The 19299-nt window shown below is 43.4% G+C and overlaps 1 protein-coding gene across 6 annotated transcripts in view; it reads left to right on the top strand.

Annotated features, from left to right (window-relative positions):
• LOC121278050 (peroxidasin homolog) overlaps nt 1–19299 on the top strand; it is a 248485-nt gene that overhangs the window by 99578 nt on the left and 129608 nt on the right. For all 6 annotated transcript variants that reach the window (XM_041188084.1, XM_041188082.1, XM_041188079.1 and 3 more), the window contains exon 2: nt 5204–5275. In XM_041188084.1, the coding sequence (XP_041044018.1) occupies nt 5204–5275 (72 nt within the window). The remainder of the gene's footprint in view (nt 1–5203; nt 5276–19299) is intronic.

Here is a 19299-nt window from a genome sequence, read left to right on the forward strand (position 1 = left end):
AAGGTTCTGTTCTAGTTCTGTCGAAGGGTCATGAGGACTCGAAACGTCAACTCTTTTCTTCTCTGCCGATGCTGCCAGACCTGCTGAGTTTTTCCAGGTAATTCTGTTTTTGTTTTGGATTTCCAGTATCTGCAGTTTTTTGTTTTTATCTCTGAAGGAGAAGGTGATCAGTAGGCAGATGCAGACACAGATAAGACACGCTACTGCTGTAAAGAACAAAAGCTGCAGCAGGGCAAAAACCTAGAGATAAAATTTACAAGGAGCTGTGCCTGTAGCACAGTTAAAAGGGACAGAAAGTGGAAGACAGTGTTAAAGCAGGGATTGTGAAATGGACAGTTCCATTGCCGTGCTTCAGTTTTGCCAGAGCCAACCAGACAGTGTAATGAAGTTCATTAAAGGAGTCAGGTAAAGGACTGTAGGAAATCTGCCGTCAAGACTGTTGTGAATCTAACTAAGGAGGTTTTGCAGGAGTGTGCCTTTTGGGTAATGACTATCTTTGAGGAACTTGGAAGGAGTGAAGCTACTGGGCGGAATTTTCTGGTCATGCTAGCAGCGGTATTGTGGCAGGTGGGGGCACGAAATTTGGCTTGGATGAAAAAGTCAGTTTCCCACAAGCAGAGAGAGTTTGCAGTTTTGTTCTCCCGATTTTCAAGGTGAGTTAAAGGCAGGTCAAGTTTCCGACTGAGCAATATTGGGAATTGTACTTGCATTCATTTGCATCTCATGAATGTTCATAAAAAGGCCAACTTGCCAGTCTCATGATCACCAACCCCCTCCAAATTAAATGCCCCGCCAGTGGATAATTGGAAGAATCTGTTTTACAACTGTATAAAAGTGGTGAGCTTCACTTCATCCGCGACTTGGAGGTCCGTAGATGCTGCTTTCACCTTCCTTTAACACTGTAACTGCTAAATCTCGTGGTAGGGTTGAGCAAAGGCTAGACAAAGGAGGCAGGCTAAGCAGAGAAGGCAGGGGTGGAATGTCTTATAAGGTGAGGTTGGTGGTGTCAACTCTTGGGTCTTGGGGGTGAATTCAGAGTACTGGTGATAGGAGGGAAGAGCCACAGTTAGACGGGGGAGTTGGATGTGGTAGTGTGACAGGCTCAGGGTGTGCATCTGGCAAGGGAAGGTCTTATGGGGGGTGGGGGGGCCACTGAGAAGGACTAGACAGGTGGTTTGTATAACAGGAAGGGGCAGGGTCAGGTAACGGGTGTCAGCTATGAGGGGAGGAAAGGCATATGGAGGTTTTTCATAATAGCGTCCATTATAACGAGGGGAGGTCCAAGGGTGACAGAGGAGAGAGGAAAGATGATATTGGGTGGGTCAAGGGGGATGGGGACATGCTGGTGGATGACAGGGAGGGTAGAAGGTTATGGCTCAGTCTGGAAGGTGACAATCACCATTTTCAAATCTGACCTTGACCACACAATTAGTCAGTAAGTTAGATCCCTTGAAGTGGGAGAAGGATCTTTCGGGTGGGTGGAGTTCAAGATCAGCACAAGTCGCCAGCTAAAGGGACACCCTAATAATTGAGGCAACTAGACATCAATCATGCTCCATTATGTTCTCCTTGCCACGGTGAAGCGCACAAGGCAGCAGGTTCGTTCCTGACTTGTGGGTCTCATGACATCAAGACCCCAGCAAGGTGTGGAGGTGCCATTCATTCTGTGCCATTTGCCATTGGATGCAGTCAGAGGGAGTGAGGGAGGTGGATGCATCCAACAGTCATGGTTGGTGGCCACAAGGACTCTGGAGGAGTAATGCAGAGCTCTTGCCCTGCATTGAGTGGGTGGCTGTCTAGGTGCCCTTTAAATATGGCGCGAGGACCTTGGAACCCTTGGCGTGATGGTGGGATGGGCGACTTCCTATCCACCCTGTTAGGAGATTCGCTGAGCTCCTCATAGTTGCATAATTAATGAGCTGAAAAGCAGAAGGTTACATGTTCAGCCATCCCACCGCCCAGCAGGAATCACACCGACTTTCCTGCCTGCCACTGGACTGGTCTCCAGAATGGAAAATTCCACCCACAGTTGCAGGTGACTCGAGGACCAAATCTATTGAGTGAGATGAGTGAGAGATCCAACATACTGGAAGCAGAATTGGAAAGTCTGTGTGATTGCATGTGATGCCATTTTTGAGCAGGGAGTGATACAAATGATTTTAATCTTGTGGTATAGTCCTGGTTGTATCTGCTATTCCATGTGTAATTTATAGTTCATACCAATTGTAATTTGCCTGTTAATTCATGCTTAATTTACATTGGCCAGGATTTTCTGTGTCCACTGGCATCGGGTGTGTGAGCAGACACGCGATCAGTTTCACAATGGTGTGAAAACAATTTGCGATCGTCGGCTTGGCCTGCCAATGGCAGGCTGAATTTCCTGCCATCAGATGTCGGGAACTTCATTGTAATACATGTGCATATCATTATAAGGCCAGTCTGCTGGCCTCATTCTCCCACCTGGATCGTCCGCCCATTTCGACGGGAAAACATGCTGCAGTGTTTCACGACAGCACAATAGGAACATCCGACTGCACTTAGCTCGGGACTTCAGGGTTTGTTTGCCGACCTTGCTTCAGTCAGCACTCCCAGTCATCAGCTCCAGGGTGTGTGGGGGGTTCATGTTATTCTGTGCAAGTGGCCTCAATATGGTGAAGCCTGAGGAGGCAATCTCCAGAGGAGATGAGGCCAGATGGACATGTGAGGGTGTGTGTGAGAGAGTAGGTGGTGACGTCCCTTGAGCTGGCAGTGAGTGAGATGCATGTGAATGTGTGATGGGCTTGAATGCGTGAGTTTAGAGCGATGAGATGATCGCTATACCCTGGTTGCACAGATAAGATTATTCACCCACTAACTACACTGGATGACCAACCTCTTCTGTGCAGCATTGGCAATGACCACCGCCTGCATGCTGGATTGGTGATGCTGCTGCTCGTCCTGCAGCCAGAGTGGGATTAGAGGATATCATGGCGGACATGCACGCTGCCCAAAAGGCATTCCAGTGATGTGTCATTAAGCCTGAGGGCTGCAGCCTTTTTGCCTTTCGTGGACATCTTCCCTGAAGTAGCTCGTGGGCTCGAAGCACTGAGATGTGTGCGAGCGGCTGGACTTTAAATATGGTGCCCAACATGATGAAGCAGCGAGGTGATGGCGTGGCGGGTGAATGAGTGCCTGCCCGTCAGGGAAATGGCGAGTTTCCCGGGAATGCATAAGTAATGCGGTGGGTTTGAGATGATATGGCGTGAAAATCTGCCATCACGGCCCACCCGCTACTGTACTTAGTGCAAATCTGGGACGATTCCACCTATTGATACTGATTTGTGTTGCAGTAAAAGTTAGAAGACGTGAAATCTTGTTATAATTTCTTCATTTGGGGTTCGTTGGGTAAATATTAGTTCGGTTTATAGTTCCCCCATGGGGATTGTAACACAACTCTGTGCCCCTCTCTCCGCACCCCCCTTCCTGTTTCAGTATTTTTTTTGTCACGGGATACTGTACCTGAAACAGTTCTGGTAATAAATGATTACCATGAGGTAACAGTACTGCAAATTAATTGGGGTATCAGAGACTTTTTCAACAATGTGTCTTATTCCTAAGACATGATCCTTTGTGTGTTTAGCACTAACAGTGTTTTGAAAGATCGGAAATAGTTTCTGCAAGCAGAAGTAATTCCCAGGTTATTATTTTAAAAAAATTTAAATAACCCAAGTCAAATCCTTAGTTCTCTGAGCAGTTAATATTGAGTGTCCATGATTGCAGCCTACCATCACTAGCATCACTAGTGACCAGCAGTTGGATTGAACCTCTGTTTGTCTCAGTCGCTCATGGCAGTCTGAAAAAAACTTGGCTTTCAGGCTTTGGTCCAGCCCTTCACGTACTATCAGATCTTCTCGGCTGTGTTTAAGTTTGGAGACTGTGAAGTTCAAAACAGTAACTGTTTCTGTGAAATCCATCAATTGCAATGAAAAGCATTTGTTATGATTGCTTTCTTAATAGCCTCATTGCAGATGGAACTTGATTACAACATGCTCTTATAGTTCTCTTTTTAACAACCAAAGTGGTTCCTAAGCACTTGGACCTGTCCTGACTGCCTTCAAAATAGATTTTTTTCCTCTTTTAAGCTGTTTCGAGCAGATAGTGGTGGCAATCACATGGTGATCAGCAGATTTCTATTTAATTCAGATGAGACAATTTCGTACATATTTTATCATAAACGTAAGCCTCTGTGGCTTTTGGCAATCATGTATGGCTTCCTGTGAATCATTCAGCCATCCAAATGCTTCTCATGCAGCATATCTCTCGATCTGGCCAATTTCACCACTTTCCCACAACCAGTGTTACAGACAGATTACTTTTGTCTTTCCCCTTCATTATTTGCAAGAAGTCTCGTGTCACATTTTGGGATCACCCAGACCTATTAAAAACTGACATGACGGTTTTTGACTGAATTTGCAGTGCACATCTTATCACAGCTGGATGCTATTATGTGGTGATTGATTGGCTTGTTGTGACAACGTTCAGTGTCTCTTGAAATCATACTGCTAGAATAGTGAAGCATGTGTTTTTCAGTCCATTGTGGAGTTTTACTTGGAGCTGGTGTACTTGGTCACCGCCTTTGTCCCTTCCGACACGGCGTGCTTGGCCAGTTCCCCGGGCAGCAGCAGGCGCATGGCGGCCTGGATCTCCTGGGAGCTGATGGTGCTGCACTTGTTGTATTGGCCAGGTGGGAAGCCTCACCCGCGAATCGTTCGAAAATTTCGTTCATGAACAAGTTCATGATGCTCATTGCCTTGGAGGAGCTGCTGGTGTCGGGGTGAACCTGCTGCATCACTTTGTAGCTGTAGTTGGAGTAACTTTCTTTCCCGGATCTTTTCCTCTTCTTGCTGTCCTTTGCGGGCAACTTCTTCTATGTTTTCTTGGTGCCCTTCTTGGAAACCTGTGCTTTCTTCTTGTCAACCTTGATCACAGTCAGCTTCATGATTGCACTTTTAGCTCTGTAATTTTTTAAAAGATTTTACACCTCAGCCCTCAAAAGCTTCTTTAAGGGTGGTCTATATTGCACCAGCAGATTTTTACATAATGGTAAACATTTTGCACTTATGCAGGCTAAGTTATGAAGAGTTTTAATTAGTTAAAAATGTGGGATAACTTTCTGATAAATGACTTCATTAGTTGTGATTTATCCTTTTTATGTTTCTATCAGGGATTTGCGATTCAATAAAATCAAAGATATCCCATCTGGAGCCTTCAGACGTTTGAAGCACCTCAATACACTGTAAGTGCCATTACACTAACTTTCTCGCATCAGTATTTTTTAAATGAGTTCTAAGAGGCATCAGTGCTCCACAAGTCTTGTGCATTTCTGCGTCACTTCAGATTGCCTATCAGCAACACAAAATAGAATTATTGTAGAGTGGTCATAAAATGAGCTGGGAAGCCATTCCATTGCGACAACTTTCAGCCAAAATGTAAATACAAGGACTCAAATGAATGTTGCATTTGCTATACAACAGTGCCTCCAACTGTATGGCATTACAATGTCTAATTTATAAAACACAGTATTCGGTTTTTGCTGTTTAGTTGACAAACGTGATTGTGAAATTTACGCAGATATAACTGAAATTCAGCATGCTATTCCTCATCCCTCCAATCAATGCTGCTAGGCTTAATTTTCGCAGCATGAACCACACAATGATATACAAGTATAACTTGCTGCTTAATTTCCCTGAATTTGATCTTTGTAGTTTTTTTCTTAAATTCATTTGTTGATTCTACAGTGTGTTGGTAACATTTGCTTGGGTCAGAAGGTTGTGACCTCAATTCCGCTTGTCTTGAGCACATAAATCTAAGCTGATACTTCAGTGCAATGCTGAAGGACTGCTGCATTGTTATGGATGCTGTATTTTGGATGAAATATTACATTGCCTGTTAGGCTTTCTCTACTAAAACAGGTTAAGTAGTCATTTATCACATTGCTGCTTGTGAGATCCTGCTGTGTGGAGACTGCCTGTTTTATTTTGCCTACATAATAAGAGTGATTGCAGTTGAAACACAGTTAATTGTTTGAGGATGTGAAAGGCACAATATAAATACAAATTATTTTCTTGTTTCATGGCATAACTTGTTTTAAACTATACCCAGAGTGTCAAGGGATCTGTTCTGCCCAGTACTCTGCAGCTGGATTTTTGTCATGAAGGCAGGAATGGGAAGGCGGGTTTGTTCACCAGTTGCAAAACTGCCTCTGAAGGGAAATACAAACTTTGATATTTTGGTAGAAGTGAGCTGTCAATTTGTTCAGGACAATTCTGCCAGCCAGTTAGTGGCCAGGGGACTAGAAAGAGATCTGGGTCACTGCAAATGCAGGCCACATTCTGACTCACTTTGGCAGCCATTGCTGTGGCTTCTGTTTTGACAATAACTTTGAAAGTAGGAAAAATGGAACATGCTGACTTTTCACATTTCAGTGGGCAGAAGGAGACATGGAAGCTGGGATAGGGTAGGAATGTGAGGATTTCTAAAAATCTTCCTGTGATGAGATAGGCCATCTCAGTTCCACTCAGCCTCTTCACTACGACTTCGAAGTTGATCTTCTGCACTCAAAATGCAGTCGACCCTGTTCTCGCCACTCTTGAGATTGTCTGCATTAGACAGCTTCTGAGGGCCAACGTGAAAATTTCCAAAGAGTCAAAGGCAAGCTCCTAGTGACCTTCTTGAGTGTCTTAATTGGCCTAATCATTGTTGCAGGTGAGGCCACAATCCTGCCCCCCTCCTGCTCTCTTCTTGCTTTCACAAAAGTCACCTGGGCCAGCAATAGTGGCAGCAGACCGCAGGCCATCAGCACCATTTTGTCAGTCGCCTGTACCTGTTCCAACTTGATTCAACATACGAAAAGTTCTGCCCTGATTTCTGGACTTCAGTAAGACTTCTGGTCATGGTGGTACTCCTTTACATTGCCTTCCTATCACCTTTCAGTCTCTCTTGCACCTAACTCCTCTTCATTCTCCTTGGAATTTGTTCACCTTCACACGATCCATCGAAAAGGATCCTCTTATCCTAACAGACAGCCTGTTGATTTTCAAATTATCCAATGTCTATAACACTGGCCCAGTCCTTAACTAATTTCCTACTTGACCATACCAGTCTTTGTCATTGTTTGGATAGAAAACTGACTTCTTTATGCTGTGTCCCCATTTCTTCTGTTGCATCAGCTGTGGCTCAGTTGGTAGCAAACTTGCCTCTGAATCTCAAGGTTCCAGATTCAATTCCCATCCCAGAGATTGAGCACAATAATCAAGGCTCCAGTGCAGTAATGAGGGAGCATTGCGCTGTCGGAAGTGCCATCTTCAGATGAGATGTTAAACCAAGACCTCATCTGCCTGCTCAGGTGGATGTAAAAGATCCTTCTGCAATGTTTCAAAGAAGAGCAGAGGAGTTATCCTGGGTGCCCTGGCTAATATTTATTCCCCAATCAACATTAAAAAAAATTGCTGTTTGTGGAAGTTTGCAGAGTGCAAATTAGCTGCTGTTCCCTACCTTACAGCAATCAAAGGAAAAGCACTTCATTGACTATAAAATACTTTGAGAGATCCAGTGATCATGAAAAGTACTATATGAATGCAAGTCTTTTTTTCTCTTGTTCACAATCATTCACAGGATATAACACGAAAGATATCAAAATAATTTTTGCACTTACATTGCCTTCCCGGTCTTCAAAACATCGCAAGGTGCTTCATCCACAAGGAATTAGTCTGAAGTGCTCTGAATGAAATACAGTAAGATGTCAACCATTATGTACAAGGAAAATTTCCACAGACTGCAATGAGATGAGTGACAACTTAGTTGGGTTTTCTTAATTGTTGAGGAAGGAATGTTGATCAAAACACTGAGAATATCATCCTTTTGTTCAAAGGGTGACATGGAATTTTACACTATCTGGAGCAGGCAAAATGGGTCTCTAGTTAGCGTTTCACTTAGCTGAATCAGTGACAATGCAGCACCCCTGAAGTGTTCGAATGGAATGTCAGCATGTCAGTTTGTTCAACATTTGCTTATTATAGTCATAGACTTCTTTATCGTTTTTGCCTAGCAGTATGTCTGAGTTTAATTTATCTAAGATGTATCTCAAGAAATTAATGTTGAATTTGCCACAACATACCCCTGAGTCTTAGGATGTGTGTTGTTAGAGATCCTGTGACATGCATGTATAAAGATGTTTAAGTATTGCTGTTATGGCAAAATGCACTAGAGACCACATGGGTCATATTGTCCTCCCACCAACCTTTGAAAGGCAGGACAAGTCATACCATAAGACTATTGCGTTCAGATTAAGAATAAAAGCGAACTTAATTACAAATAGCGTTCCACATACGCAGGAGAATGCAAACAGATGCTAATGGCACAAATGTTTAGAAAACAATAATGATTGAATTAGTCCCAAACTTTAAAACATATTTTGAATATAATTACACACTCTGATAACAAGAATCTTGGGGGAAGTAATTGTTTGTAGAATTTTGTCCAGTTTTGCACGCAGTTAAACAGGTACAGCGGCACCTGTATGCCAAAAAAGAAGCCTTTCATGTCAGAGTTAATATTGATAAATGAGTTCTGAAAGGTATCTTTTGATAGGTCAATTCTGAGAGGTCCACTGACTCCAGTGTGCAAACTTGCATGCCTTAACACTTCAAAAGACTTCCCTAGCAGTGAAGCAAATATAACCTAATTAGCTTTTAAGTGCAGACCATGGCATGGCCAAAGTCAGCCAACAGGTTCTCATAGGCTCACAAGATAATTTCTACCCATCAGCCATTTACTTATCCAATCCCAAGTTTTCCTCCACAGTTTTGAACTTGACTGTTGATGTTTCACACGCAACTTCATATGCCCTTTTCAAAATCTAGGTGGAACTCATTGTCAGGTTTTCTGTAATAATTGAATAATGTCTAAGTGAGGGTTTAATTTTATCCTGTATTAGTCTCTAAAAGCTCAGCTGCAACAGATGCTAGACCAATTATACTTTTTTGTTCATGAGCTTTTTTTTTTGTCGTCTTGAAGATACGCAAAATTGACAGCCTTGTAGTCTATTGACCAGCTTTAATATTCAAGCTCAATAATAGTAACTCTTTAATAAGTAACCCTTTAGCCAACTTATTTGAATTTGCATATTTAGGCTCCAAAATGTAAGTTGTTATATGATGACGGGCCATAGATTGATGCTCCAATTACAGGACAGGTACTGACTTGTTTTTTCAAAGGGATGTAAGTGGTCAGCACTGAGATATATCTCTGCTTACATCAGGCATAGCTCTAATCGAAATTTGTAACCTGTTTTATCACTGCACCTGCACATATTAATTCATGATTGATATCCGAATATGACAAGTTTATTTCAAAGATGTAGTTTAAAGCATTACAGTATTGTTGTATTTCTAAATTTTATATGCATAAGGCAAGCTTAATTTGCGAACAAGGAGAAATTGTCATGCTTTCCAGCTGTCCTTTATTATTATAAAGATGCAATCAATAATTTATCAAGACCATCGTGAAACCATTTAACCATCAGTGAAAGCATAACATATACATCGCAACCTGTTTCTTGCAGCTCCTCTACATGTGTACACAAATACAAGTTGACTGGAAAAACTTGCAGCTTTTAAACCATTGGTTACATAGGAAATATGGCACAGAAACAGGCCATTTGGCCCAACCAGTCCATGCCAGCATTTATGCTCTATTCAAGCTTGCTCTCATCTTTCCTCATCTAAATCTATCATTGTGACCCTTGTTATGATCCCCATAAAGACCGGATAACTTTTAAAAAGAAATTTGAACTCCTAGTTAATAGCTGAAAGGATGACTTGACAAGATGTCCCATTTTACAACTTTTACTGTAGCAAGAAAACTAGGAGCAACATTGACTGAACACTAAGATAAAAGCTCTCCCTGTGGTTTACTTGCATTCTTTCCCTTTTCCAGCCTGGTAATTTTTAATGCCAGAGCTATCTTTCATTGGGGAGGTTTTTCTTGGAGATTCCCTGTCCATTGTGAGCTAGGCAAATCTTCCAGTCTCATTTCAAATCCTCATAGATTTGGTATTTTCAATCCAAATGCAAGTTCCCATCCATATTCCTGTGCGGTGAAACATTGAGACTTTCAGCCTGTAATTTCTCTCTCTTCCCCAGAATCTGGCAGAGTAACTTGTCAGGCAGGTTCAGTGATATTTTAGGAGAGAATACAACCTGATCCTTCAGTGTGTTTTCCTAAGGATTCACCCCTTCTCAAGCCCATCTCCATGGCAACGTGTATCACATGGGCCTTGTATCCAGCGAGAAACACTGATTAGTTATTCTTTAGACCCCACCTCTATTCAGCCTTGGAAGTAAGCGGATAGTCTGAAAAATAACTGTTTAAAACCTGACATTCTCAACATCCTCCTGGGACTTTGGAGACTAACAGTTTATCCACTGTCGGCACAGATGCTTCTGCCATTGCCTTCAAGTGTGAACACCTTTCGTTTGCTTCCCAGTAAAACGCAGAATTCAGAACAGATCACATGACCCCCTTCATTTCCCCATTTTACTTTAAATTAACATACAGTCCCAATACAACATTGGGTGGAATTTTCCATTCTGGAGAACAAGTCTGGTGGTGGATGGGAAAGTCATTAATTATACATCTGTGAAGAACCTGGTGAATTTTGTGGTGGGGTGAGCCGGATGTCGCCCGTCCTGCCATTACCTTATAGGGCCGAAGGTCCTGGGACATATTTAAATGGAACCTAGACAGACATTCACTCACTGCAGGCCAGGAGCTCTGCATTACTACTCCAGGGACCTTCTGGCTGTAGCTCGTACTGGAGAAGCTAGCAGATGTAAGCAGCCACATCCCAGGACTTAAGCGGGTACCTCTGGTATTGCCTTTTGCTCATCTCTAGGTAAGAGCACCACTGTGATACACTCATGGTCAAGTCAATGCTCACTGTTGCAGTAAGCATGTAATGAGCATGCCCTTCACAGGTTTCCCTTCATCTCAAAGGCAGCAGGTAAGTGCTCTGACCTTCAACTGGTCTCCTTCTGGGCATGGCATCCCCTCTGCACCCCACCCCTTCCAATGTAAAGGACAACCTGGAGGACCAGAGATGGGTGTTCCTCCCAGTCAGACATGAATGCATATGGAGAGACCGCTATTTGAGCAGAGTAATGAGAATCATGTGCAAGAAGCTTCAAGCGGACAACTTTCTGCTTGTCTTCACTACCCTCGATACTCTATAAAGAGACCATTGGCTTGGTCTCCACATGATCCCTTGTCAGACATGACCATTCACCCAGGAGGATGGAGGCTTGGATTTGGCTACCTTCTTTCACCCGTGACCCTTGGAGGAATCTGCCACCCTCCCTCCCTCCCACTCACTGCAGCCTATGACAAATTGCAAAGAATGAATAGCAGCTCCACACTTTGCTGGGATTTCGATGTTATGAGATCCATCAGTCGGGAACAAACTTGCTGCAATGTGGGCTCAACCATAGAGAGGAGAACACAAGTGAACTTCTTTGACATCCAGTTGCCTCATAATTATGTGGGTGTCCTGTTAGTCAGCCAAAAGTGCTGACCTTGAACTCCATCCAGCTGAAAAGACCATCCTCCCACCTTGAGGGATCTCACTGACTGCATGGTCAAGGTCATTTTGGAAAAATGGTGCGCCTCACCTTTCAAATCAGCTCCACCACCCTCCCTCTCACCCCCCATCACCATAGACCCAGCCAATATCACCATTCCTCTCCCCTCTGTCACCCTTGAACCTCCCACTGTTACCCTGGACCCTATCACGATCCACCTCCACATACCTTTCCTCCCCTCTGTCCCTATGTCACCCTGACCTCAATCCGAGCCACCTGTCTCCCTCCCTCAGTGACCCACCCAATGAGACCTTCACCTACGCACCCTGGACCTGCCATCCTACCATATCCCACTCCCACCTCTGATTGTGACTATTTCCTCCTATCACCAGTACCCTGAACCCCAGGACCCCAGTGTCGGCACCACCGATCCCATCCTTTAAGATGCTTCCCTCACCCATCCCCCAGCACAATCCTTGGACTTAATATATGAAATAGGAGCAGAAGTAGGCTATTCATCCCCTTGAGCCTGCTGTGCCATTCAATAAGATCATGGCTGATCTGTTGTTTCAAGTTCCATATTCTCATCTACAATCAAATCACCGCTGACTCTTCTAAACTCCTGTGGAAACAAGCCCAATCTGTGCAGTCTTTCCTGTGCAGACAACCCACTTATTCCAGATATCAATCTAGTAAACCTCCTTTGAACCACTTCCAAAGCATTTATATCTTTCCTTAAATAAGGAGACCAAAACTGCACATAGTATTCGAGATGCGGTCTCACCAATGCCTGTATAATGGAAGCATAGCATCCTTATCTTTATGTTCAATCCCTTTCGTAATAAAGGACAGCATTCCATTAGCTGCCTTAAATTACTTGCTGTACCTGCATCCTAACTTTTTGTGACTCATGTACAAGAACCTGGATCCCTCTGCACCTCAGAGTTATGCAGCTGTTCTCCATTTAAGTAATACTCTGCTTTTTGTTCTTCCTGCCAAAGTGAACAACTTCATACTTTTCCACATTAAACTCCATTTGCCAGATCTTTGTCCACTCACTCAACCTATCTATGTCCATCGACAACTCCTCATGCCGTCTTCACAACGTACTTTTGCAAATTTAGCTACCATGTCCTCACTCTCCTCACCTAAGTCATTGATGTAAATCATAAAAAGCTGAGGCCCCAGCACAGGCCCCCATGGGACTCCACTCGTCACACCCTGCCAATCAGAAAAAGACCTATTTATGCATATTCTCTGTTTTCTGCCAGCCAGCCAATCTTCCATCCATGCTAATATGTTATCCCCTACACCATGAGTTTTTATTTTCCACACTAACCTGTGACGTTATGAAAATCCTTCTGTAAATCCAAGTGCAGTACGCCTCCTCTTTATCCACTTGTTATTCCTTCAAAGGACTCTAATAAATTGGTTGAACGTGACTTCCCTTTCACAAAACCATGCTGACTCTTCCCAGTTACCTTGAGCTCTTCTAAGTGCCCAGATATAATTTCCTTAATGATCAATTCTAACAACTTCTCCACAACAGACGGCAAGCTAACTGGCCTTTGGTTTCCTGTTTTCTGCATTCCCTTCCTTCTTGAATAGAGGGCTTGTATTTCCTACTTTCCAATCTGATGGAACCCTTCCAGAATCTGGTGAATTTTGGAAAATTAACACCAGTGCACTGACTATCTCATTAGTCACCTCTTTTAAGACTCTAGGATGTAGTCCATCAGGCCCTGGAGACTTGCCAGCCTGCAGCTCCATCAATTTGCTCAGTACTGTTTCCCTAGTGATTTTAATTTCACTAAGGTCCTTTCCTCTGTTCACCTCTTGATTGCAGCTATTACCAGAATGTCTTTTTGTATCCTCTATAGTGAATGCAGAAGCAAAATATTTGTTCATTTCTTCTGCCATTTCCTTTATTATCTACTATTAACTCCCCACTGTCATTTTCTAGAGGACCAACACTCACTTTACTTACTCTTTCCCTTTTTAAATACCTGTAGAATCTCTTGCTATCTGTTTTTACCATACTTGAGAGTGCTGCGGGCAGTTCAGATCGCCATATTATAAAAAGGATATACAAGCACTGGAAAAGTGCAGAGATTTACAAGGATGATACCCGAAATGTGTGGGTACACCTCAGAAAGGGAATGACAGACTGGGTTCATTTTTCCTTGAAAAAAGGTTAATAGGTGACTTAATAAAAGTCTTTAAAATTATGAAAGATTTTGCTAAGAGTTGATACAGAGAGAAGATTTCCTCTTGTGAGGAAGGATATAACTCAAGGCCATCAATATAGACAGTGACCAAGAAATACAATACGTAATTCAGAAGAAACCTTTTTACCCAAAGGATTGTGAGAATGTGGAATTCGCTACCGCAATGAATGGTTGAAGCAAATAGTATAGGTGTATTTAAGGGGAACCTAGTCATGTCAGGGAGAAGGGAATAAAGGTTGTTACAAATGCAATGGGCAGAATTTTCCACTCCCTCCAGTTGCGGGAACCATGATGGACAAGGGCACTTAATTTGGAGGGAGGCAAAAAATCTGTTTCCCAAAGGCTGAATAAACAGTTGGGGAATTCTGTTCTCCTGACTTTCAAGCCGGGTCAAAGGAGGGGTCAAACTTCCCATCGAATAGTATCAGGAACCCCACCTGCACGTATTAGCATTCCGGCATGTTCATTAAAAGGGCACCTCGTGAGAACTAAGCTTCCCTCCTCCATGCCTAGAATGTGCAGGTTGCCTTATGAGGATAGGCTGTACAGGCAGGGTTTGTTTCCACTGGATTTTAGAAGAGTGAGGGGTAACTTGATTGAAGTATATAAGACCTGAATGGTCTTGACAAGGTGGATGTGGAAAGGATGTTCCCTCTTGTGGTTAAGTCCAGAACAAGGGGGCGCTGTTTTAAAATTAGGGGTCACCATTTTAGAACAGAGATGAGGAGAAATTTTTTCTGAGGGTTGTGCGACTTTGGAACTCCCTGCCTCAGAAGGTGGTGAAGGCGGGGTCATTGAATATTTTTAAGGGAGAGGTGAACAGATTCTTAACACAAAAACAGAATTACCTGGAAAAACTCAGCAGGTCTGGCAGCATCGGCGGAGAAGAAAAGAGTTGACGTTTCGAGTCCTCATGACCCTTCAACAGAACTAGGTGAATCCAAGGAAGGGGTGAAATATAAGCTGGTTTAAGGTGTGTGTGTGTGTGTGTTGGGGGGGGGGGAGGGGTGCGGGGATTTGGGTGGGGGGAGAGAAGTGGAGGGGGGTGTGTGGTCGTAGGGATAAGCAAGCAGTAATAGAAGCAGATCATCAAAAGATGTCACAGACAACAGAACAAAAGAACACATAGGTGTTGAAGTTGGTGATATATATCTAAACGAATGGATGGTTGGGGAATTAAGGTATAGCTCTAGTGGGGGTGGGGGGGAGCTTAAAAGATTTAAAAATATTTAAAAATAATGGAAATAGGAGGGAAAAGAAAAATCTATATAATTTATTGGAAAAAACAAAAGGAAGGGGGAAGAAACAGAAAGGGGGTGGGGATGGAGGAGGGAGTTCAGGACCTAACGTTGTTGAATTCAATATTCAGTCCGGAAGGTTGTAAAGTGCCAAGTCGGAAGATGAGGTGTTGTTCCTCCAGTTTGCGTTGGGCTTCACTGGAACAATGCAGCAAGCCAAGGACAGACATATGGGCAAGAGAGTAGGGTGGAGAGTTAAAATGGCAAGCGACAGGGAGGTTTGGGTCATTCTTGCGGACAGACCGCAGGTGTTCTGCAAAGCGGTCACCCAGTTTACGTTTGGTCTCTCCAATGTAGAGGAGACCACATTGGGAGCAACGAATTCAGTAGACTAAGTTGGGGGAAATGCAAGTGAAATGCTGCTTCACTTGAAAGGAGTGTTTGGGCCCTTGGATGGTGAGGAGAGAGAAAGTGAAGGGGCAGGTGTTACATCTTTTGTGTGGGCATGGGGTGGTGCCATTGGTGGGGGTTGAGGAGTAGGGGGTGATGGAGGAGTGGACCAGGGTGTCCCCGAGGGAACGATCCTTATGGAATGCTGACAGGGTTGGGTGAAGGGAAGATGTGTTTGGTGGTGGCATCATGCTGGAGTTGGCGGAAATGGCGGAGGATGATCCTTTGAATGCGGAGGCTGGTGGGGTGATAAGTGAGGACAAGGGGGACCCTATCATGTTTCTGGGAGGGAGGAGAAGGCGTGAGGGCGGATGAGCGGGAGATGGGCCAGACACGGTTGAGGGCCCTGTCAACGACCATGGATGGAAAACTTCGGTTAAGGAAGAAGGAGGACATGTCAGAGGAACTATTTTTGAAGGTAGCATCATCGGAACAGATGCGATGGAGGCGAGGGAACTGTGCTAAGGAGGACATGTCAGAGGAACTATTTTTGAAGGTAGCATCATCGGAACAGGTGCGACGGAGGCGAAGGAACTGATTTGCACAGTTCCTTCGCCTCCGTCGCATCTGTTCCGTTGATGCTACCTTCAAAAATAGTTCCTCTGACATGTCCTCCTTCTTCCTTAACCGAGGTTTTCCACCCACGGTTGTTGACAGGGCCCTCAACTGTGTCCGGCCCATCTCCCGCGCATCCACCCTCACGCCTTCTCCTCCCTCCCAGAAACATGATAGGGTCCCCCTTGTCCTCACTTATCCCCCCACTAGCCTCCGCATTCAAAGGATCATCCTCCGCCATTCCTGCCAACTCCAGCATGATGCCACCACCAAACACATCTTCCCTTCACCCCCCTCACCCCCCGTCGGCATTCCATAAGGATCGTTCCTTCGGGGACACCCTGGTCCACTCCTCCATCACCCCCTACTCCTCAACCCCCACCTATGGCATCACCCCATGCCCACGCAAAAGACGTAACACCTGCTCCTTCACTTCCTCTCTCCTCACCGTCTAAGGGCCCAAACACTCCTTTCAAGTGAAGCAGCATTTCACTTGCATTTCCCCCAACTTATTCTACTGTATTTGTTGCTCCCAATGTGGTCTCCTCTACATTGGAGAGACCAAACGTAAACTGGGCGATCGCTTTGCAGAACACCTGCGGTCTGTCCGCAAGACTGACCTAAACCTCCCTGTCGCTTGCCATTTTAACACTCCACCCTGCTCTCTTACCCACATGTCTGTCCTTGGCTTGCTGCATTGTTCCAGTGAAGCCCAACGCAAACTGGAGGAACAACACCTCATCTTTAGACTAGGCACTTTACAGCCTTCCGGACTGAATATTAAATTCAACAACTTTAGGTCTTGAACTCCCTCCTCCATCCCCACCCCCTTTCTGTTTCTTCCCTCTTCCTTTCGTTTTTTCCAATAAATTATATAGATTTTTCTTTTCCCACCTATTTCCATTATTTTTAAATATTTTTAAATCTTTTATGCTCCCCCCACCCCCTCTGGAGCTATACCTTAATTCCCCAACCATCCATTCTTAATTAGCACATTCGTTTAGATATATATCACCAACTTCAATACCTATGTGTTCTTTTGTCCTGTTGTCTGTGACATCTTTTGATGATCTGCTTCTATTACTGCTTGCTTGTCCCTACAACCACACCCCCCTCCACTTCTCTCCCCCGCCCCCCACCCACACACACACACACACCTTAAACCAGTTTATATATCACCCCTTCCTTGGATTACCTAGTTCTGTTGAAGGGTCATGATGACTCGAAAAGTCAACTCTTTTCTTCTCCGCCGATGCTGCCAGACCTGCTGAGTTTTTCCAGGTAATTCTGTTTTTGTTTTGGATTTCCAGCATTCGCAGTTTTTTGTTTTTGTAACCAGATTCTTGTTAGGCAAGGGAATCAAAGGTTACCGGGGTTAGATGGGAAAGTGGAAACCAAAACACAGAATCATCGGTCATGATGTAATTGAATGGCAGAGCAGGCACAAGGGACTGAATGATCTACTCCTGTTCCTACTTCTTATGTTCTTATGTTCAATTCAGCACAACCTTCCTACTTTTCAATTCTATTTCACTCTATTCACAAAGCCTTGCTCATTTTTGGCATAACTTTTTGTGACTGATGCATTTGTACTCTGAGATTCCTTTATTCCTGTAGCCCACCTAGACTTGCACCTCCCAAATGCTAAGTGACATCCCAATTCTTCATTCCAAAATGTACTCCCTCACATTTACCTGTGTTGAACTTCATTTTCTAATTATTTGCCCATTCTGCAACTGTATTTATGCCCTATTATTTTGATTGACTGTTGCCTCAATTTGCTGTCATCCACAAATTTAGAAGTTGTTTTTGATTCCAAATCATTAATGGAAATTGTGAACGTCAGTGGTTCCAGCAATGTACTACAACACCACTCCCCACCTTCTGCCACTCCTTCATACTTTGTTGCATTATTAGATTGTTTGTGGAATATTCATATGTGTTAAGTAGTAATTGGGACAACAATGACTGAACTATCCACATTTTGATGCAGTGTTTAATTTGGGATGCACATGGTTCATAGATTGTTGTACTGTTCTTAAGCTCATAATATGTGATGTGCCAGCATTAAACCTAAGTTCTGCTGTTTGCTGTGTAAAATATAGTTACAAAGAAGCTTTGCCCATGTGTAAAAGGTTATGCGCAGAATTCAACTTTCCGGTTGGTTAAATAAATTAAAATTATTTATGGACTATTCTTCAGCAACCATCTGTGATCGAGAATTCCATGCGCTAACCATCTTGCGTATAAAGATTTTTTTTTCTCCTCTAATCTTCCTCTCTTTGTAATGATCTTGAATTGCTGTCCATTAGTCACCAACTCATTGAAATAACCTGCCACTTTTCACTTTATTATAATCCTTCATTATCTTGCAAAACCTTGTCGATCTCTCCTTAACCACCTCAGCTCTAGTGTGATTGGGGTGAGTGGGGGAGGGGGGCGGTGGGAGTGAAGAAGCTTGGGAAACCCTTCCATCTCCCGCGATCATTGCAACATTCATCCATAGTAACATCCCATATTATCATTTTTAACACTGCAAGTTTATTTCCTTTCTCTATACTTCCAAAATGTATCTAGAATTTTCAACGTTGAACAGCATCCATAATAAAAACAACATACTGCAAATGTTGGAAACCTGAAATAAAAACAGAAATGCTTGAAAAGATGCTGCAGACTTGCAGAGCTTTTCCAGCATTTTCTGTTTTTACATGTCTTTCATCCTTTCTATGTCTTGTTGCAGTTTTTTTTTTCTATAATCCTCATCATAATTTACCACATCCCTTTCCCCCTCCGCTGCAAAATGAGAATCATCTGCACATTTCAATTCTTTCAATTCTTAAGTTCAAGTAATTTATTTATGTAATACTTAAGAATAGCTCCAGTAGACTGCCTTAGAAAACCACTTCCCATGTCTTACCAGTTGGATAAACATCTTTTTATCCCTATCCTATGCTTTTTTGTTCTCCAACCATCTCCATTCAAATCAAAAACAGAATTACCTGGAAAAACTCAGCAGGTCTGGCAGCATCGGCGATGGCCACCTTTCTGTTTGTTGTTGGCACTTGTTCTTCAAGCACTTAATGGAATTGGCAGAAAATAATCAAAGGGCAGTGGAAGTTGATGCTAGTTGTTCTTAATTATTTGTCTAGAAATTGGTCCTCATGATTTAAAAGTTGCAAATGGTAAAATATGATGCTTGTAATTATTAGGCAA

The sequence above is a fragment of the Carcharodon carcharias genome, chromosome 5 (genome assembly GCF_017639515.1).
Source record: "Carcharodon carcharias isolate sCarCar2 chromosome 5, sCarCar2.pri, whole genome shotgun sequence".
In the NCBI taxonomy this organism is placed as follows: domain Eukaryota; kingdom Metazoa; phylum Chordata; class Chondrichthyes; order Lamniformes; family Lamnidae; genus Carcharodon; species Carcharodon carcharias.